A 16,295-nucleotide genomic window follows, 5' to 3' on the forward strand; every position below is an offset into this window, starting at 1 on the left:
ATCCTGAAGCCCTTTAATGTGTTAGAATCTAGCAGAATATTTCCTTAAAAATGTTACAACTCTTCTTTAAGTTTTCAACTAGGTGGTCTCTGTGTATACAAATATTTACTTATAAGTGTGTGTGATAAGATAAACTGTGATCTTGAATTCACTATAAAATGCTAATCATGGAACTGAATAATCATTATTTGATGCTTTGTGGCTAATGGCAGGGCCATCCATCAGTTTTCTTGTTTGTTAACACAGCTTTATTTTGTGGCTTTATTCTTGATCAATTGCTTCACTGACAGGGAGATCAAATGTGTCCTTTTCCTAGTGTCTCCCGTGGTATACAGGAAATACACAGCTGCAGTAATTCTAGCTTATCAGTGACATTTTCTCCTAAAGCATATAGTTAGGGTGAATGAATTCACTTATTTTAAAATGAGAAATGTAAAACTGTATGAAATTTCGACTTTAATAAAAAGGTATGCATGTAGAACAGAAGTGAAAGGTTTCTCATCTATGCAACACAAAATGCTTACATGATTTTCCCCTTTTTCTCTCTTTTCTGTTATTCGATCGTCTTATAGTTTAAGGCTTCTATTCAAAAGAGTTATAAAATGACATGTAATACACAGTTCACTATAACTAAGGAATCAGTAAAACTGTTCCCCATTTTAGTTTGAAATGATCTAAAAGCACAAGGCTCACATTTTGATAGTTGGCACTCAACTAGAACAACAACAAAGAACTAAATAAGGTAGTGTGGTAGGTAATAGGTCTAATTTCACCGCCTGCCTAGAGAGCTGGATTTGAGAATGTATTCACTTACCATTCCCAGTTGCTACTTTGGGCAATATTTTATATTTTAACTAGCAATGCTAGAGCAAGGAAAGAGACAGGGATGTTGCAAGAAAATTATTCAAAGGGAAAAACAGGAGGCATGTGAGGCTTCACACTGGACTGTCTTGCTAAAGCACCACATAAAATAAATGCATTTTCATATCTAGACCAAAGTTCCTTGTATACAGTTAGTTTTGCTTCTAGTCATGTGTCTCGTCACAGTGAACTCTGGACATAAGTATGACATGCCTCTCTATTAAAAATTAATCCACCCAGGTCAGTTGACATCGCAGCAGGTCTGAAATAACAGAGATAAAAGCTGCATGCCTGCTACTGAAGTAATAAAAAAGACTAGGCCCTGGGGGACCTCCAGTTCAGACACCATAGTACACATGGATATAACGGAAATTTTCTGTAGAAAGAGGGACATATCTCTGAGTAATGCTATCGTGGTCACTGGGACATAGCTACTCTCTGCTTGGCTGGCTGGATCCACTTACTATACAAAAGAAAACCGGCTATTGAGATGATTTATTTCTCAGAAATCTGCACAGAATTAAGGGGGCTGATGTTTTCCACATTTCCTTTCCAACTGTATTATTTAGAGCCATTACTCCTTGGCAAGATGTAACCATCTTTCTGCTCAGCTGAGTTAGGAGGTACTTGGACATCCCAGACATAGAAAGATACAAGCCTCATGGTGGAGGCTCTTTCCTGAAAGAATTTTATAACATTTTTAGTGTTCCAAAATTTAGAACAATGTTAGTCCTATTAAATTGTTCAATTAGTCTTGTAAACTATCAGAGTTAGGAAGAACTAGAGTAGTCAGCTTTATCAATCACAAATTTAATCCTTACATTTCATATAACTGCTTTGTCCCTGTTTGCAAAGTTAACAAGCAAGCCCTTAGTAGCTCCATTTAAATCATTAATAAATGTGTGGAACAGGATAGGGCTGAGGACTTTTTACCTAATGAGAATACCCCCGTGTGAGTTGACTTGGATCCACTTATGTGCACATTTAAGAACAGTTGTTTCATCAGTTACTAATTCACTACCCCACCTGTCTTCTCTCCTGCTTCTCTGACAGTCAGGCTATCATTAAGGCCCTGTCAGAGGCCCAGCTGAAGTCTTTTCAAATGCACCATTTCCCTAATCTAGAGTCTAGTATTAATAATATCAAAGAAAGAAAGGAGGTTGGTGTGACATGGTTAATCCTTAGTAAATCTGTAGAGGACCTAGTAATACTGATTCCTCTTGTGTTCAGAGTCATCCATGGCCATTTGGTAAACTGCGCTCTGGTTTCAAAGAAGGCAAACTTAGGCTGTCTTTTCCTGAAGCTATACTTGGAAAGATTTATGGAAGATAAAACTAACACTCACATAATACCTACTAAGTGCCCATACTGTACTGCGCACTTAGCATATTTTAGCTCATTTAATCCTTGCATTACTTATTAAATAGATACTACTGTATCGACTATTCATTATTACCTACTGTTACCACCCTATTTAAAGATGGGAAAATTAAGGTGAAAACCAAGGCAGGTTTACTAACTTGTCGTAAAGCTGATAAGCAGCAGAGCCAGGATTTGAACCCAGGGAATCTGGCTTGTAACTACTTTGATCTGTTGCCTGTAAGGATATAAAACTGACATTGTTTAGAAAGAGGCATCAGGTGGAAGTGAGGAGACTTTGTTACTCTGAATCATCAGTTTGCTTCTTTTGGCCTCAGTATTCTTATCTGTATAACAGGAAGGTTCAAGCGGAAGGTCTTTTGAGATCTCTTGCTTTTCTATGATACTTTTAGCGAATTTCCTTTCCAAAGTTACTTTCAACAAGCAGTACGTTTTAGATATATGAAGTATCTTATGCCCTTTTAAAAATACCACCCAGCTCCCCAGTTTTTGAAATGGGGAATTGTTATGTTGCCCAGGCTGGTTTTGAACTCCCAGGCTGAAGTGATCCTCCTGCTTCAGCCCCTTAGGTAGTAGGGACTCCAGGCGCAGACCACCATGCCCGGCTTAAAATGCCCCTTTAAATTTAATTTCATCAGGACATATTGAATAGAGTAGCTGACTGCTTAAACCCCAGTACTTACACAAGGAGTATCCTCAAATCAACATAATCGACTGCTTGGGAACATTCTAATTATGCAACTCTGAAGAGCTTTAAATAACACAGAATAGTATATTAAATTTGTATATTCATTTAACTCTGGTGAAAGGAAATCCTAGTAATAACAGTCATGTGGATAAAGCAAATAATAAAACAGCTATGTATATTTAAAAAGGATAAAGTACGCCTAGTATTTGCCAATAAGCATGACCAGACTCGGATCCTACGTTCACTTTGTGGGGGTTCCATTCTACATGTCCTATGGAATCTATTTATTAGTTTCATTTCCCTTTTTGTTTCCTTGATGTTGAGTCCCAGAAGCCAATGAACATCATTTTCGTGTGGAGGGGCAGTACTTAGTGAATAGCCTGCTGGTGCTCGCCTCTGCAGTAAGTATTGCTTCACCTGATATTCTGCGATTCCACACGAATGTGAGAGTATGAGCTATGGTATGGGGATGGGAAGGAGCAACCAAACAAAAGAGGGGATGGTGGCTTGAAGACTGGTGATGGGGGCTTGCGGGTGGATACTGGTTCAGGTGGTTTTTGCTAATTACGACTTTCGTTTACATATTTTGTTGCACTGGCTTCACATTCACAAATTCGTGCAAAGTTTATTCCTTACTGGAAAGACACCATTTTCTTATTTTAGCTATAAAAACGGTGATATTTTAGTGATCAGACTTATTGCTCTCATTTTATGCAAAAATTCCTTTACTTTTATTATACTTATAGCTATATTAATGCTAAAGTTACAATAAGTACATAAGCTTAAAAAAAAAGGTCACTGAAAGCAGTAACCAAATGATCAGAATGGCCTTAGTGTGAATTCATGTAGATTTTAAAGATATGTACGTTCAATAACAAATGCGGTAATTGGCAAAACAAAAACAAAAAAAGTTAAAGCAAGTTATCTCAAAAACTACTTGGAATACACAATCCACTTTCCCAAGCCTATCAAAATGCAATGTATTTTTTTCCAATAACTTAAAAAAAAATCCATCTAGATTTCTAAAATAAAATGTTGGTTCCTTCAATTATAATCTGAAGGAAAATTCTTTATGTTAATAGCTTTAAGGAAACTATAAACTGGCGTGCGGTCACTCTGAAGAGTATTCTCAGCTTTATATTAGCATTATTTCAGTGGCTGGGAGAGACGATACATTTATGACTAACCAAGATAAAAATAACAAACTGAGTCCATTTTAGGAGAAAGAAAAAATATGGCTAATTTGAATTCTAACCAAAAATCCTAGTTTTTATCTAGAGCTTTAGTGTAGACCATATCACTAAGACTTGTGCAAATATAACATTTATTTTTTTGGTTACTACATTTTTCTTTTATTTGGGTAACAGTGACTACTATGGGACTTTTTTTGGGGGAGGTGGGGGCAAAGGTTGTTTTTAACGTATGAATTAAAAACTAACGTGATTTTTTCACAGTACTCAAAAATGAAAGAACATAAAGGTACTCAGGAATATATAACTGAAATTACAAATTAAACAACCCTGCGTTTTGCTGCTCAGTGAATGCCTTTTGAGCTGAAAATGTCTGACAAAATCTCAAATCCACTGCCTAATTATATAAAAAGAACTAGAACAGGTTTCTTAGATTGCAAGGACAGAACTAGAGTAAAAAATAGTTTGTTTTCACTGAAGCCCTGGATGCCAGAAATGGAGTTTACTCTTTCTCACCTGGTGGTCTTTTCAGCTTTCCTCTTGATCCTTCATCTAACGTCATTAACATAACTTCTTGGATTAAAAAAAGAGGGGAAAGTGGGTAGGGAGAGAAGACAAGGAGATCCACGTGCTGAAACGGGACTGATTTTTCACAGCTAAGACCCCCGGTAAGTCATTGTGTTAAGTCATGCTGCTGTATTGGAATCAGGTGCACAATTTTTCCCTCCTTGCAGCCGTCACGCACATACTGTATAGAGGTAGATTGGCATTTATTTTGGATCCACATTGGTATGTGTTTGGATGCAGACACATGGATAATGAAAGAACAAGCAGCTAGATAAAACTGCTGCAATATCCTCCCAGAAACACAATTTTGACAAGGCTACTCTCTTCTTCGCAAGTACATTTCTAACGTTTTCACCAAAGTCTCTAGAAAATCTGAAGCACTCACTGTATTACAGGCTTTCAGTAAGATGCATGTATTCAGTGTTCTTTTTGATAAGCAAATTCCTTAAATTTGCTAACCTGAAAAAAAAAAATCTATCCATAAAAACAAACATAGAAACAAAGCAAACCAAAACGTCGTTCTTGAAAAATGGGAAGGAGATTTCATGAAAGAGGCAGGCGGCTGGCATGCAGCAGTGGAAGATCGCGCCACAGAAGGTAGAAATCCTAAGAGCACACCGGTTCCCTATTACTCGGCTTGGTACTATGAGGGGGAAAAGACACGCACATATCAGCGCCCCTGGTGAGTCACAAAGAAAAATAAAAGGCCTGCAAGGTGACACTATGATGAAGGGCAAGCGTATTTTCTTTCTTAGATTGCAGCCGCCCTCAGCAACATTTACCCTGAGGTATTCCTATGCCAGGTCAAGGATTTTCAGTCATTTAGAAATGCAGTTACTTCTGCATGCATAGCTCTCTCTTTCACCCACACTCTCACACGGTTACATGCCTCTCATTTGTGCTTATTTATATATGCTTTAATGATGGCAAATCATCCAAGTATCAGACAACCCTACCTTCCCAGTTCTTTTCATCACACAATGCAGTCAGGTCCAACTGGGGCACTTCGGAGACAAAGCTCTCCTGCTGGTCACCGGCATCTTGATTCCTCTGCTGTTTAGTGTCAGATAGGCTAGGATGCTCCTGGATCTTCATCGTGGGGCTCTGCAATAACAGCACAATGTCCCCAAATATCTAATGTTCGCCCAAACCCAAAAACGTCTGCAGCAATTCCACTCCTTCAGGATAAAACCTTCCAAGCCACAGCTGCTAATGCATCCAGCACAGAAATAAAAATCATGGCTGGATGCCCCCCGGATCCTAGCTGGCCACTTGCATGCAGAAAGCAACTGTCCATCTGTGCTCCTTTAACTTTCCCCAGGCTGCTCTTCCCAATAACTGCAGGCAGCTGACAGTCTTGGTGATTACTGATTGGGGCCAGGAATGAGGGAAAGGAGTTTGGTGTTTTCTTAAAGGAGTATGGCTCTCCTGACTGTAAACAACAACAACGAAAACCGGGCTACTGCTGTTGCTAAGGCTGTAGTAGCAACATGGTGTCTTTCGCAGGTGGACTTCTTTGCCCCTTAGGTAAACAGTCCTGCGAGCCAGGAACAGAGGCTGTGTACGTGAAAGCTCCCCTGCCAGCCCTGGCTGCTTAGATCAATTAAGCGGGGCTAGCTGCACATTCCCAGATTTCCTGTGGTTGTTTTCTCGCTGAGTACTGGGAGAACAGACTATTTATGGAGGAGCTCTGGGTATTAAAGCATTGTTTGCGCAAATTCAAACAGCACCGGGGTTTGGTGTCTCATCTCAGCTAGCAGTAAAGAATACGGACTCTGGAAATCAGCCAAAATTACATAGGGAGCAATTTTTTTTTTTTTTTTAAGTAAAAAGTCAAGAGCTGGCAAGTCAGTGATGCATAATTCATGTCTTACAAATACGCAACTGTCACTTGTTTTCCTACTATTCATCTACTCTGAATATTAAATACTTGGCTACACTTGCTTACACCAGGCTAGGATATCTGAGGGAATGGAGAAATGCTCCCCAAAAGGCTGATATTCACATCAATAATTTTATGTTTAAAGAAATTGCACTGAAATTAATTTTTTTTAAACGTTGTTCTCTGGGTCATTCGTAAATTCAACCACTGTCAGTCTTCCCTGTCTCATACAATTATAAACAAAAGTGTTTATGAAACAGTTTGCTCACAAATGTATTCCTTAAGTAGTACAGATGGGTACAAAAGATCTTCTTTTGGAGTAACTACAAATGTACTTCGGCAAATATACTATAATTAGATGAAAAAACTAAAAACATCTGGAAATCAAAAGTGATTTCATTAATGTATGAGAAACGTTCCTATGCTTAAAGCACTACTTAAGACTTGGAGCTACTTTTAATAGCTATCCAACCCACTTTGAAATCATCAGGGAATAGCCAGGGCTTTCTACTATTATATTTCCCTGAAATGATGCATGGAGACATATTTTCTTCACATTTGGGATAAAATGAAATACCATCATCCAGGTCCTGATGAGCCACTAAAGTCTTATAGAAATGCCAAGTAAATCTGGAGATTTAAGATACTTTAAAAATGCAGTTTGTTTACTGGGGAAAAAGCCAGATTAGGCATTTATGTCACAAAAAGTATTTTTCGCTGAAGCTAAAGCCTAAGTGGACCAGGGTTAAATGCCCAAATCTAGTTCTCAGCTTTTTAAGTTACAAAGCCACTCAGTCACCAATTGTGTGTGTGCCTGGGTTGTGGGGGAGCAGGGGTGCAGGCGGGGGAAAGCAAAAGAGAGTGAGAATATGCATATAGCAAATAAGCATTTTCTCAAAAAGATTTAAAATGCTCATTACCTTTACAGGCATCAAAAAAAGAATACTAGAAATACGATTTCATTTTTCAAGTATGGTATTTCCTTCACGAGGAATATACATCAAGTCATTTATGTCATCATGCCATGGAAAGGACAAGGGTTTTGCTTACAGGCAGACCTGGGTTTGAAGTGTGGCTCTGACATTTACTAGCCTGGTGCCCTGGCTGAGTTGCTTCCCTTTTCTGAGCCTCCATTACCTAACCTTTAAAATGATATAAGTGATACCAACTTTGCAAAGTTCTTTCGAAGATCTGTCAGAAGGTATGAAGGGCCTCTAGCATGATGTCTGGGGCAGGAGAGACACAAATGAAAGCCATCATTCTTTCTCTACTACTATCTGACATCATATGAAGACAAATGAATAAAACACCGGCACGCCTCAGAATTGCTAGAGAGAGGAATTGGAGACAAGGCAAATACATTTGCAATTTGAGGGGAGGCATACTGCAACAAAGGATGGAAGACAATGTCAAATGCATTATGAAAACATTTTAGTGAAAAGAGCCACTAGCGTATCCATCATGAATCAGCAACAGAAATTTTGATTTGGGGGCAGATAGGTGTGGGCTGGAGGGGTGAGGGAGGACGGCACATCACACAGAAGGAAGGAGGAATACCAAGTGCAGATGCAGGCATGAGAGCGTGGCATGCTTGGCTACAGCAAGAGAAGAGTTTCAGGGTGACCAGCGCTTAGAACAAGAAGGGGGAATGGCAGATAACAGGGGTGTCAGCTAAGTAGATGCTGGACTGTGAAAGGCCTTATATACCGGGCTAAATATTATATACTTATATATTCAAAAAATATTATTTCATAATAGGGCTGCCTATTATGTCTTTAGAGATACAAAGACAAAACTTATTCAAAAGAAATGATTTTTCAGTACCTACTATTTGCTAGATGTTTTTTTCACACACTGGTGAAACTATGGTGGACACACAAAATCTCTGTCATAATGAGTCTTACAGAGAAGACAGTTAACAAAAAACTGTTAGGGTTCTGGAGAAAAATAAAGGAATATAACAAATAAAAGAAAAATAAAGTAAGAGGGATGTTGGTGGTAGTGGTGGAGGCCTCTGTTTTATATTGAGTGGTCAGGGATGGTCTCTGTGATAAAGTGACAGGAGGTGAGAAAGTGGGTCATTTGTGGAAAGAGCATTCCAAGAAGAAAGAAGCCAAGTGCAAAGGCTCTGGGGCACGGTCAGTTTTTCTGTGTTTCAGGAATAGTACAGAGGTCACTGTTTCTGGAATCCAGGAAAGGATGGCCAGAGCCATTGTATACAGAGGGTGAGGATGTGTCATATATAATGAGGCATTAGGTAATTCACATCATAGACCTATGTCAACTTACATGAGCTTCTATACTTCCTGGCTGATTTGTGGTACAGCAGTGGAGAGATCCCTCCTCCACAAACTTACACCAGCTGGCATAGCCCTGGACACCCTAAGCACAGCACACTCCAACTGCATGTGGAATCGCACGTACAGACTGGCCCTGTCCTGCTGTGCTCCCATCAATCCCTGAGGTTGCTTTCTTACTTGCCCAAGTCCCAACTTTTGGCCCTGCTGGTCTATGATGTGACAGGGTTTTCTTGCCTGGGGTTGCAGACTGCTGATGGTTTTTTGTGCATGTGGGTGCCAGGGAGCCTATCCTATGTCCTATGGCCCATGGTGAAGTTCTTCAGGCTCCGTAAACACTAGCATAAAAACCGCCCTGCCTCCAAATGTTAGCGCAGTCTGGGTGAAGCATCTTGCCCAGGTGCACCACCCTCTCTAACAGGGCTCTTCACATAGTATTGCAAATATTATCTATTTCTCCTACTAGATCATTAAGGTTAAAACGTCAAAGGCATTCTCAAATATAAAAATATTTTTGGTTTCCACTTTTGTTGTTTACATGTCTAATATCTTCTGTTAAATCACAAAGTAAGTAAATTAATTTCACAATTTTCAACTCCAAGATCCTTGTACTGTGATGTCATATGCTAAACATCGTCAAAAATGCTGCACTATATGAAAACACACCAAATATTTGTGTATTGAAACAAATCGAGTGTTTGGCTTTTAGGTGAGACAACATAGTATGGCATATTAGGATGGGTTTTAGAGGCAGAGACTCACGTTTAGACACCAGCTTTACTAGCTGCAAGACTTTCAGTGAGTAAACGTCTTTGAACTTTAGCTTTTTTTTTTTTTTTCCTCAAATACAGGAACAAGACTTTGTAAGGTTTGTGAGGATTAAAATGAAAAGTGTGTATAAAACAGCCTATAGGAACTATAAACAATGTTATTTCCATTTATACCCTACCTTCCTCTCCCATTCATTCATTCATACATTTGGCAAGTGTTTACTGAACACATGCTATGTCCCTGGCACTGGAATTTAGTAGCAAGCAAGATAAGGGATTTAGTGCAAGAGAGAGACACTGAACATACAAGTGCCAAGTATCATGTGTGTTATAAAAGAAACGTAGGATGCTAGGGGGCAAATATAAAGAGAGCTCATCTCTCCTGGGGCCTCAGGTAACATTTCACATTCAGGTCAAGGAGCCATTAATTATGAAGCTATCAGTCTAATCTTTGCCAAGACTTATCCCTGTCCAGCTGGACCTATCTTTTTCTATCCTCAGACTTTATTTGATCCTGTTCTTTCTCTGGCTTCAAATAGTTGGCGAATTTTTGTTTTATTCCTTCTATTGCCCTGCACAGGATATAGTTAAGTGGCCTAATAGTTTATCAGAGCCAGGAATGACAATATCAGAAAATATGCCATATAATGCAGTTTGCATAGGAAGAAACGACAGTATTAACAGAAGAACTACACAGAACCACAAACATTTTTTGTTTGGCCTGACAATAAAGGAAAAGTGGACATAAATTTTCAAAATCCATGTGAACTCCAAAGCTTCATTAGGCTTTGGCTATTGGATTGATTTGGAAGCGAATGTGAAGTAAATAGAGCTTGTTAATTTTTCGGGTTATAATATTAAAACAAAGTCCTAAAGCTTCCATGAAAACAGTGAAGTCAAAATAATAGTCATCCATTTCATAAATACTTTTCAGAAATTCACTTTTTCAGGGCAAATAAGAGCCTGCACTTAAGATCTTGTGATAACTAATATTAATTCTCAGTCTTGATTGAAAAGCCTTGTCTTCTCTCCTTCTTTTTCTTTTCCTTTTTGTTTTGAAGCAGGATAAGAAACATGGAACTAGTCTTTTTTTAAAATTATGAATGTCTTGTTTGTTATCAAAGGTATGCTTCTAAGCTCTCTTAAGCAGTAGGCTTAGAAAGCATAAAGAATGTAAAAATATTTCGAAAGAACTTAACACTTCACTGACCTTGTAATTCTGACATAAAATGATCTCTCCCAGATAATGTAATTCCCTCACATGTAGTTAATAATTCTTACTTGTTTTGACTTCTCAACAGAGATTCATTGTAAGGTTTTAGTTTTAATATTCTGGATTTTATAGAGAAGAATAAAATATTTTCATCATAGAAAACAGGGATTAAATTGAAGCGTAAAGTATAAACTCCCTTGGAAACAGAACTCTGAAAATCGGTAATTTCAGGGATATCTTTTAGAATCTCGAAAATGCTAGTTTTAAGGATTACCTATCTTCTGGATACTTGGAGTTTGTTAAAAGAGTTTAAAAATACACAGAAGAACAAAGACTGTAGATTTTGCATGCCCAGGGAGCAGTGTGCTAGCTAGGCTCTTCCTCATGTTATCTCATTTCATATTGCCCAGATAAGATATTTTATTAAAATATCAGCCTTTCTGAACCTACCTGAAGAAATTGCACTTTAATTTTGGACATTTCAAAGTGACTCCTGACTTTTTTTCTCATTGGCAGTGTGTCACTAAACAAATTTTAATCCAAACCACATAAGGAACTCTTATGAAATAGAAATGGGTAACTATTATTGATCAATGCCCATCTGAGATCTCAGAACTTCTGAGATTAGTTGCATAATTAAAATAAATTAAAAAGATATGAAATAAAGGGATAAGCCCATGTTCACTTTCAACACATACCTTCAAACAAAACACATTTAAGGCTGCAAACTGATTATTTAAGAACTGGGGTCACAGTTGTAACTTCATTTGCCTTCGAGCCGCAGATCTAAGAGAAGCCTCTCTCTGCCTGTCTCTAAAGAGCATTTCTGAGGCTGAAAACAAGTGTTCCTCATTCTAATGGAAACAGTAGTCCCCCGCAAAAAATCACCTTTCCACAAGAGCTGTCATTTGCTATGTTATCTTATATGAATCTGAGATTTTACAAGGAAAATTTTAAATCACAATACTAATAGGGACGAAGTCTATCTTAATGGAAAACAAAATTAGAAATATTACAATATATATTCAATAGCGGACATGTAAAATCTGACATCTCAATCTTATGCAATGAGACCTGAAACAAAATAAATACTGGTTAAACAGAACTCTAGGAGGAGTAACCAAAGTATAGACTTATTTTTCATCACTGAAAATGAAAGGTTATTGATGTTTTTACTAGAAAACCAGATTAAATATTGGGTGGTGTAAGTTTTAGGAAGTACTACATATATTAAAAAGTAGTAAATAACAGCACACTGAAACAAAGAAAAAAACCCTACAAAATGGAAAATAGTTCTTTTCACTGTCTTTCATGGATAATAACACAATAAATTTCCTTCAGTGAAAGAAGCACATGCTTTCACAAGTAGAAATCATCCCAATCTTGTGTAGTGATGTCTTATTTTTCTCCTTTGGTGCAGCTGTGATAGAAAGGTGACATGGAGAGCTTAGTCTAGATTTTAGTTCACCACCTAATTTTATCTCCTAACCAAAACCATCATGATGACAATGATTATTATTAGTGAATGCCTAAGCAGTGCCAGCAGTGGCACTGGGCACTGATTGGTGGCTGCACATGGATAACACACATAAGAAGAGGACTTGGCACATGGAAGAAGGATGTGAGATTGTTTCCCCATGATTCATCCACTGTCCTGGGAGCTGTCCACCAAAGACCGAGGCAGACTGAGTTCAGTTTAGTTTGCCATTTAGTTTGTGTGCTACTTGGAATTTATAAGTTAATGCTATGAAGTCCATCCACAAAAGTTACTTTTATTCCCTTTTATCTCATAAAAGATAACAGGCACAAAAGGAAAGAACTGAGAAGACCTCTCCAGGAGACTGGCAAAGCAATTTTCTTTAAAATCATGTTAGATGGGAGATGAGCAGGTGCTTGCTGTGAGTGGAGAAAGATGGCAGTGAAAGGATAAAACCATAAAAAACAAAACACAACATGACACTAACATGGGGGAAACATGATCTTTAAAAAGATGCCTAGAGATAAGAAAAGAATGTCAGCTTGTTGCCTGGGTCCCAAGGAAGGAAGCATAAATGAGTTGGAAATAGATGAAAAAAGTGGCTCAGAAGCTGTGGGGTCAGAAAGAGGAAGCATTCCCCTCCTATTATCTGGCTAAATTATCTAGTGAAGAAGTATATATATGACAAGAGTTGAATACAGTAGATATGAGCATTAGCGTGTGTTCAGGGAGTGGGGATTAATTTCTAGGATTTTTATGCACTTTTTAAAAATTATTATTATACTTTAAGTTCTAGGGTACATGTGCATAACGTGCAGGTTTGTTACATATGTATACTTGTGCCATATTGGTGTCATGCACATTTTTTAATGATAATACAATTTTCTAAGAGGGTCTGTAGCTTTCTGATTTTTAAGCTGTAAAACGCCATGGGGGAATAGACTGTGGCTGTCATTAAATCACAGCTCCTAGCACAGTACCTGTACCTAGTAGGATTTAATATATGTTGTTGATTAAATCCATCAGTGAATTCGGTCAGTGCCCAACAGAGATTAAGAATTATTGCATTAGAGGGAATGTTCTCTTTATATCGACAGTCAGAATTTAAGAGTGGGTTAAGAAAAACTTTACTTCTTGAAAAGCAAAACTGATAAGATTGAAGGTGGAGTTGGAAGTATCTGGAGGTAGTAGATTGCATACACATACATGAAATAAAAATGATGCTCGGCACACTGAATGGGAGCTGGAGTTGGGAGAAAGGGAAACCAAATACTTGGGTCAGCATGGTGATGCCTGGAGGACAAGTGGGAGGCCAGGGAAGTAAATAAAACTTGAAGATACAGATGACATAAGGGAGGTGAGAGACTTTTTTCTCCAATGTCTATTTAAAATGAGAGACAAAACTCAGCAAACAAATTGGATTAAGTAACTCAAAGTGAATTTATGTTAATTTGAAGATTCATGACCTAATCCTTGTGACTAAGACTCACTACCTACATATTTCAATCACTTAAAAAATGCATCAAATTGTGGAAAATAAAACTTTGACTTTTTGTTTTGTTTTACTTTATAGAAAATCTAAAGAGAAATTCTTGTGCTATTAAAGTTTATCATCATAAGCAAAACAAAATAATTCACAAAGGAAAATAATGGAGTTCTTATGATTTCTCAAGGAATCTTTAAGTTTGGTATTTGTCTTTCTAATCAATCACAGTCATATTACTTAGCTCATTGTCCCTTACTGACAGACTAATATTTCAGAGGGACACTGAAGAGTGTATGAACAGCCCCATCACAGTCTTACTCTTGCTTGTTAGTTACTCACCTCGCAATGCTGAGTGTGTCCACCATCTTTTTCACCTCCTTTCCTATAAATAACAGCAACAACAACAAAATCATAAAATATCTACTTGTTTTATAACAATGTTTTTCATCCATTGATATTATAATTTTATTTTAAGAGTATGTTGAGTAGCTCTAAGCCTAATACTTACAAAATTCAAAAACAAAACACAAAACGAAAAATTAATCAAAACAAAACAAACTGGAAACACAAATAAACATGACTATAGTTATTTGCCTTCAATAGCACTGTGATAGATTTTCTATTCTAAGCATTTTCCTTGCTATAAAATATTGCTGGTAAATATATAGTCCTTTAAATCCATTCTTTTTAGTTCTTATAATTCACATTGCATTACATGAAAATAACCTTTTCCTGCCCTTGGAAAGAATATTAGGAGATAATTCTAAAATTACCTTTCATCGGACATCCGTTCAAAACCATCAGGTCCGGTTCTCTCATGAGATCGAGTGGAATTTAGACTTTCCATATTCTGTAACAGAACCATTATTGGTTGTCCAACAGGAATGGTAAGAAATATGCAATGCAGACCCTCCTTTCTTTAAAATAGAAAAATCACATAATATGTGTATATAAACTAATTCTAGTCCTCATATTTTTATCTTTGTTTAAACTAGTAAAATTATGACAGTTTATTATATCCTACTTTCATAGAATTGTCTATTGAACTTTATCATCCTTTTAACAAAGATATGTGACAGCATCACAGAAATGGCCATTGTGCCCTATAATGTCTCTCTTAGGTATTATCCACTTTGGACAGCTAAATAGCAAAACCCAGATTGTTACAGAATCAGGGTGGGTCAGACTTAGAATTGAGGAATCTGACCTCGAATCTCATCAGAAATGGATGTAACATTTTCTCTCTCTCTCTCTCTCTATATATATATATGTTTAAGAATGTATATATACATATGCATACACACATTTATATATATTCAGTGTATATTGATAAAATTGAAGGTGGAGTATACACATATATGTATATATACATACATACATATATGCACACACACATACATACTTAGTGTATACTGCTAATATTATCTAGAGTAACATGTAGCTTATACATAAGCTGTAAAATATCTATAAACAGAAATGAAAATTTAAGAACCTTTCTACAATATTTAATGTTAATCTTTATATTAGCCAAGATGGAAAAAGACAGAAAACCTAATTTGAATAGTATGCATTTTCAGCTGACCAGGTAGGGTTACTGCTTACCAGGAGGCATATATGTAAGATTTTTTTGACTGCCTCTGTGAATATGGCCAATGCTTTCTAAATATCATTCAGGTGACTGGAACAGAATAAGTAAGCCATTTCCTTGAAGGGAGATTACACATAAGCAAACAAGAGAATATCTGAATTCAGCAAACTCAAAAACAAAGCTGCCTTGGAAATTTGGACCTGAATTTTGTTAACTCAGATTTATATCTGCATTAAAAGGATATTAAGCATAATCCACTCATCCTGTGTCATCAAAGTAAATTATACATATATGAAAGTAACATATGTTCATCTACATATCAATAACATTCCATTATAATAAAACCCTTTACTAAGTAAATCTAATTAAGGTTCACAATAATCCCATGAAGTTGGCATTTACAACGATCTCCACAAAATAAACACATAATTAGAATAGAAAACTAATCTTTGGCTTGGTAGATAGCTGAATTATTTTCCATTTATGTTGGTTTGGCCAATCTGCCTGGAATTCTCAGTTTGACACCCTGGGCTCCATTAAAGAATAGAAACAAAGAGAGATATCATAACATAATAGTTATGACGGTGACTCTGAATCAGAATACTTGGGTTAGAATTCCAGTTCCACCATTTGCCAATTGTATGACCCTACTTCAGCCTTAATTTCCTCATCTGGAAAATGAAGATGGCAACAATAGTTAACATAGGGTGGTCATGAGGATTAAATAAAGTGATACATAAAGTACTAGAATAATGATTGGCGCGGTGACTCACACCTGTAATCCCAGCACTTTGGGAGGCTGAGGCGGGCAGATCACGAGGTCAAGAGATCGAGACCATCCTGACCAACAAAGTGAAACCCCATCTCTACTAAAAATACAAAAATTTGCTGGGTGT

The 16,295-nt window shown here is 37.2% G+C and overlaps 1 protein-coding gene across 14 annotated transcripts in view; it reads right to left on the reverse strand.

Annotated features, from left to right (window-relative positions):
• The window catches only part of FAM13A (family with sequence similarity 13 member A), a 388,692-nt gene that overhangs the window by 26,298 nt on the left and 346,099 nt on the right, over positions 1-16,295 (reverse strand). For 7 of the 14 annotated variants that reach the window (XM_021939093.2, XM_021939091.2, XM_021939090.2 and 4 more), the window contains 4 exons: positions 14,585-14,661; positions 14,151-14,193; positions 5,643-5,790; positions 4,636-4,692 (listed from right to left, as the gene is read on the reverse strand). In XM_021939093.2, the coding sequence (XP_021794785.2) occupies positions 4,636-4,692; positions 5,643-5,790; positions 14,151-14,193; positions 14,585-14,661 (325 nt within the window). The remainder of the gene's footprint in view (positions 1-4,635; positions 4,693-5,642; positions 5,791-14,150; positions 14,194-14,584; positions 14,662-16,295) is intronic. The other 7 variants (XM_017959320.3, XM_017959315.3, XM_017959321.3 and 4 more) reach the window with 1 other exon arrangement.

Source organism: Papio anubis, chromosome 3 (assembly GCF_008728515.1).
Source record: "Papio anubis isolate 15944 chromosome 3, Panubis1.0, whole genome shotgun sequence".
Taxonomy (NCBI): domain Eukaryota; kingdom Metazoa; phylum Chordata; class Mammalia; order Primates; family Cercopithecidae; genus Papio; species Papio anubis.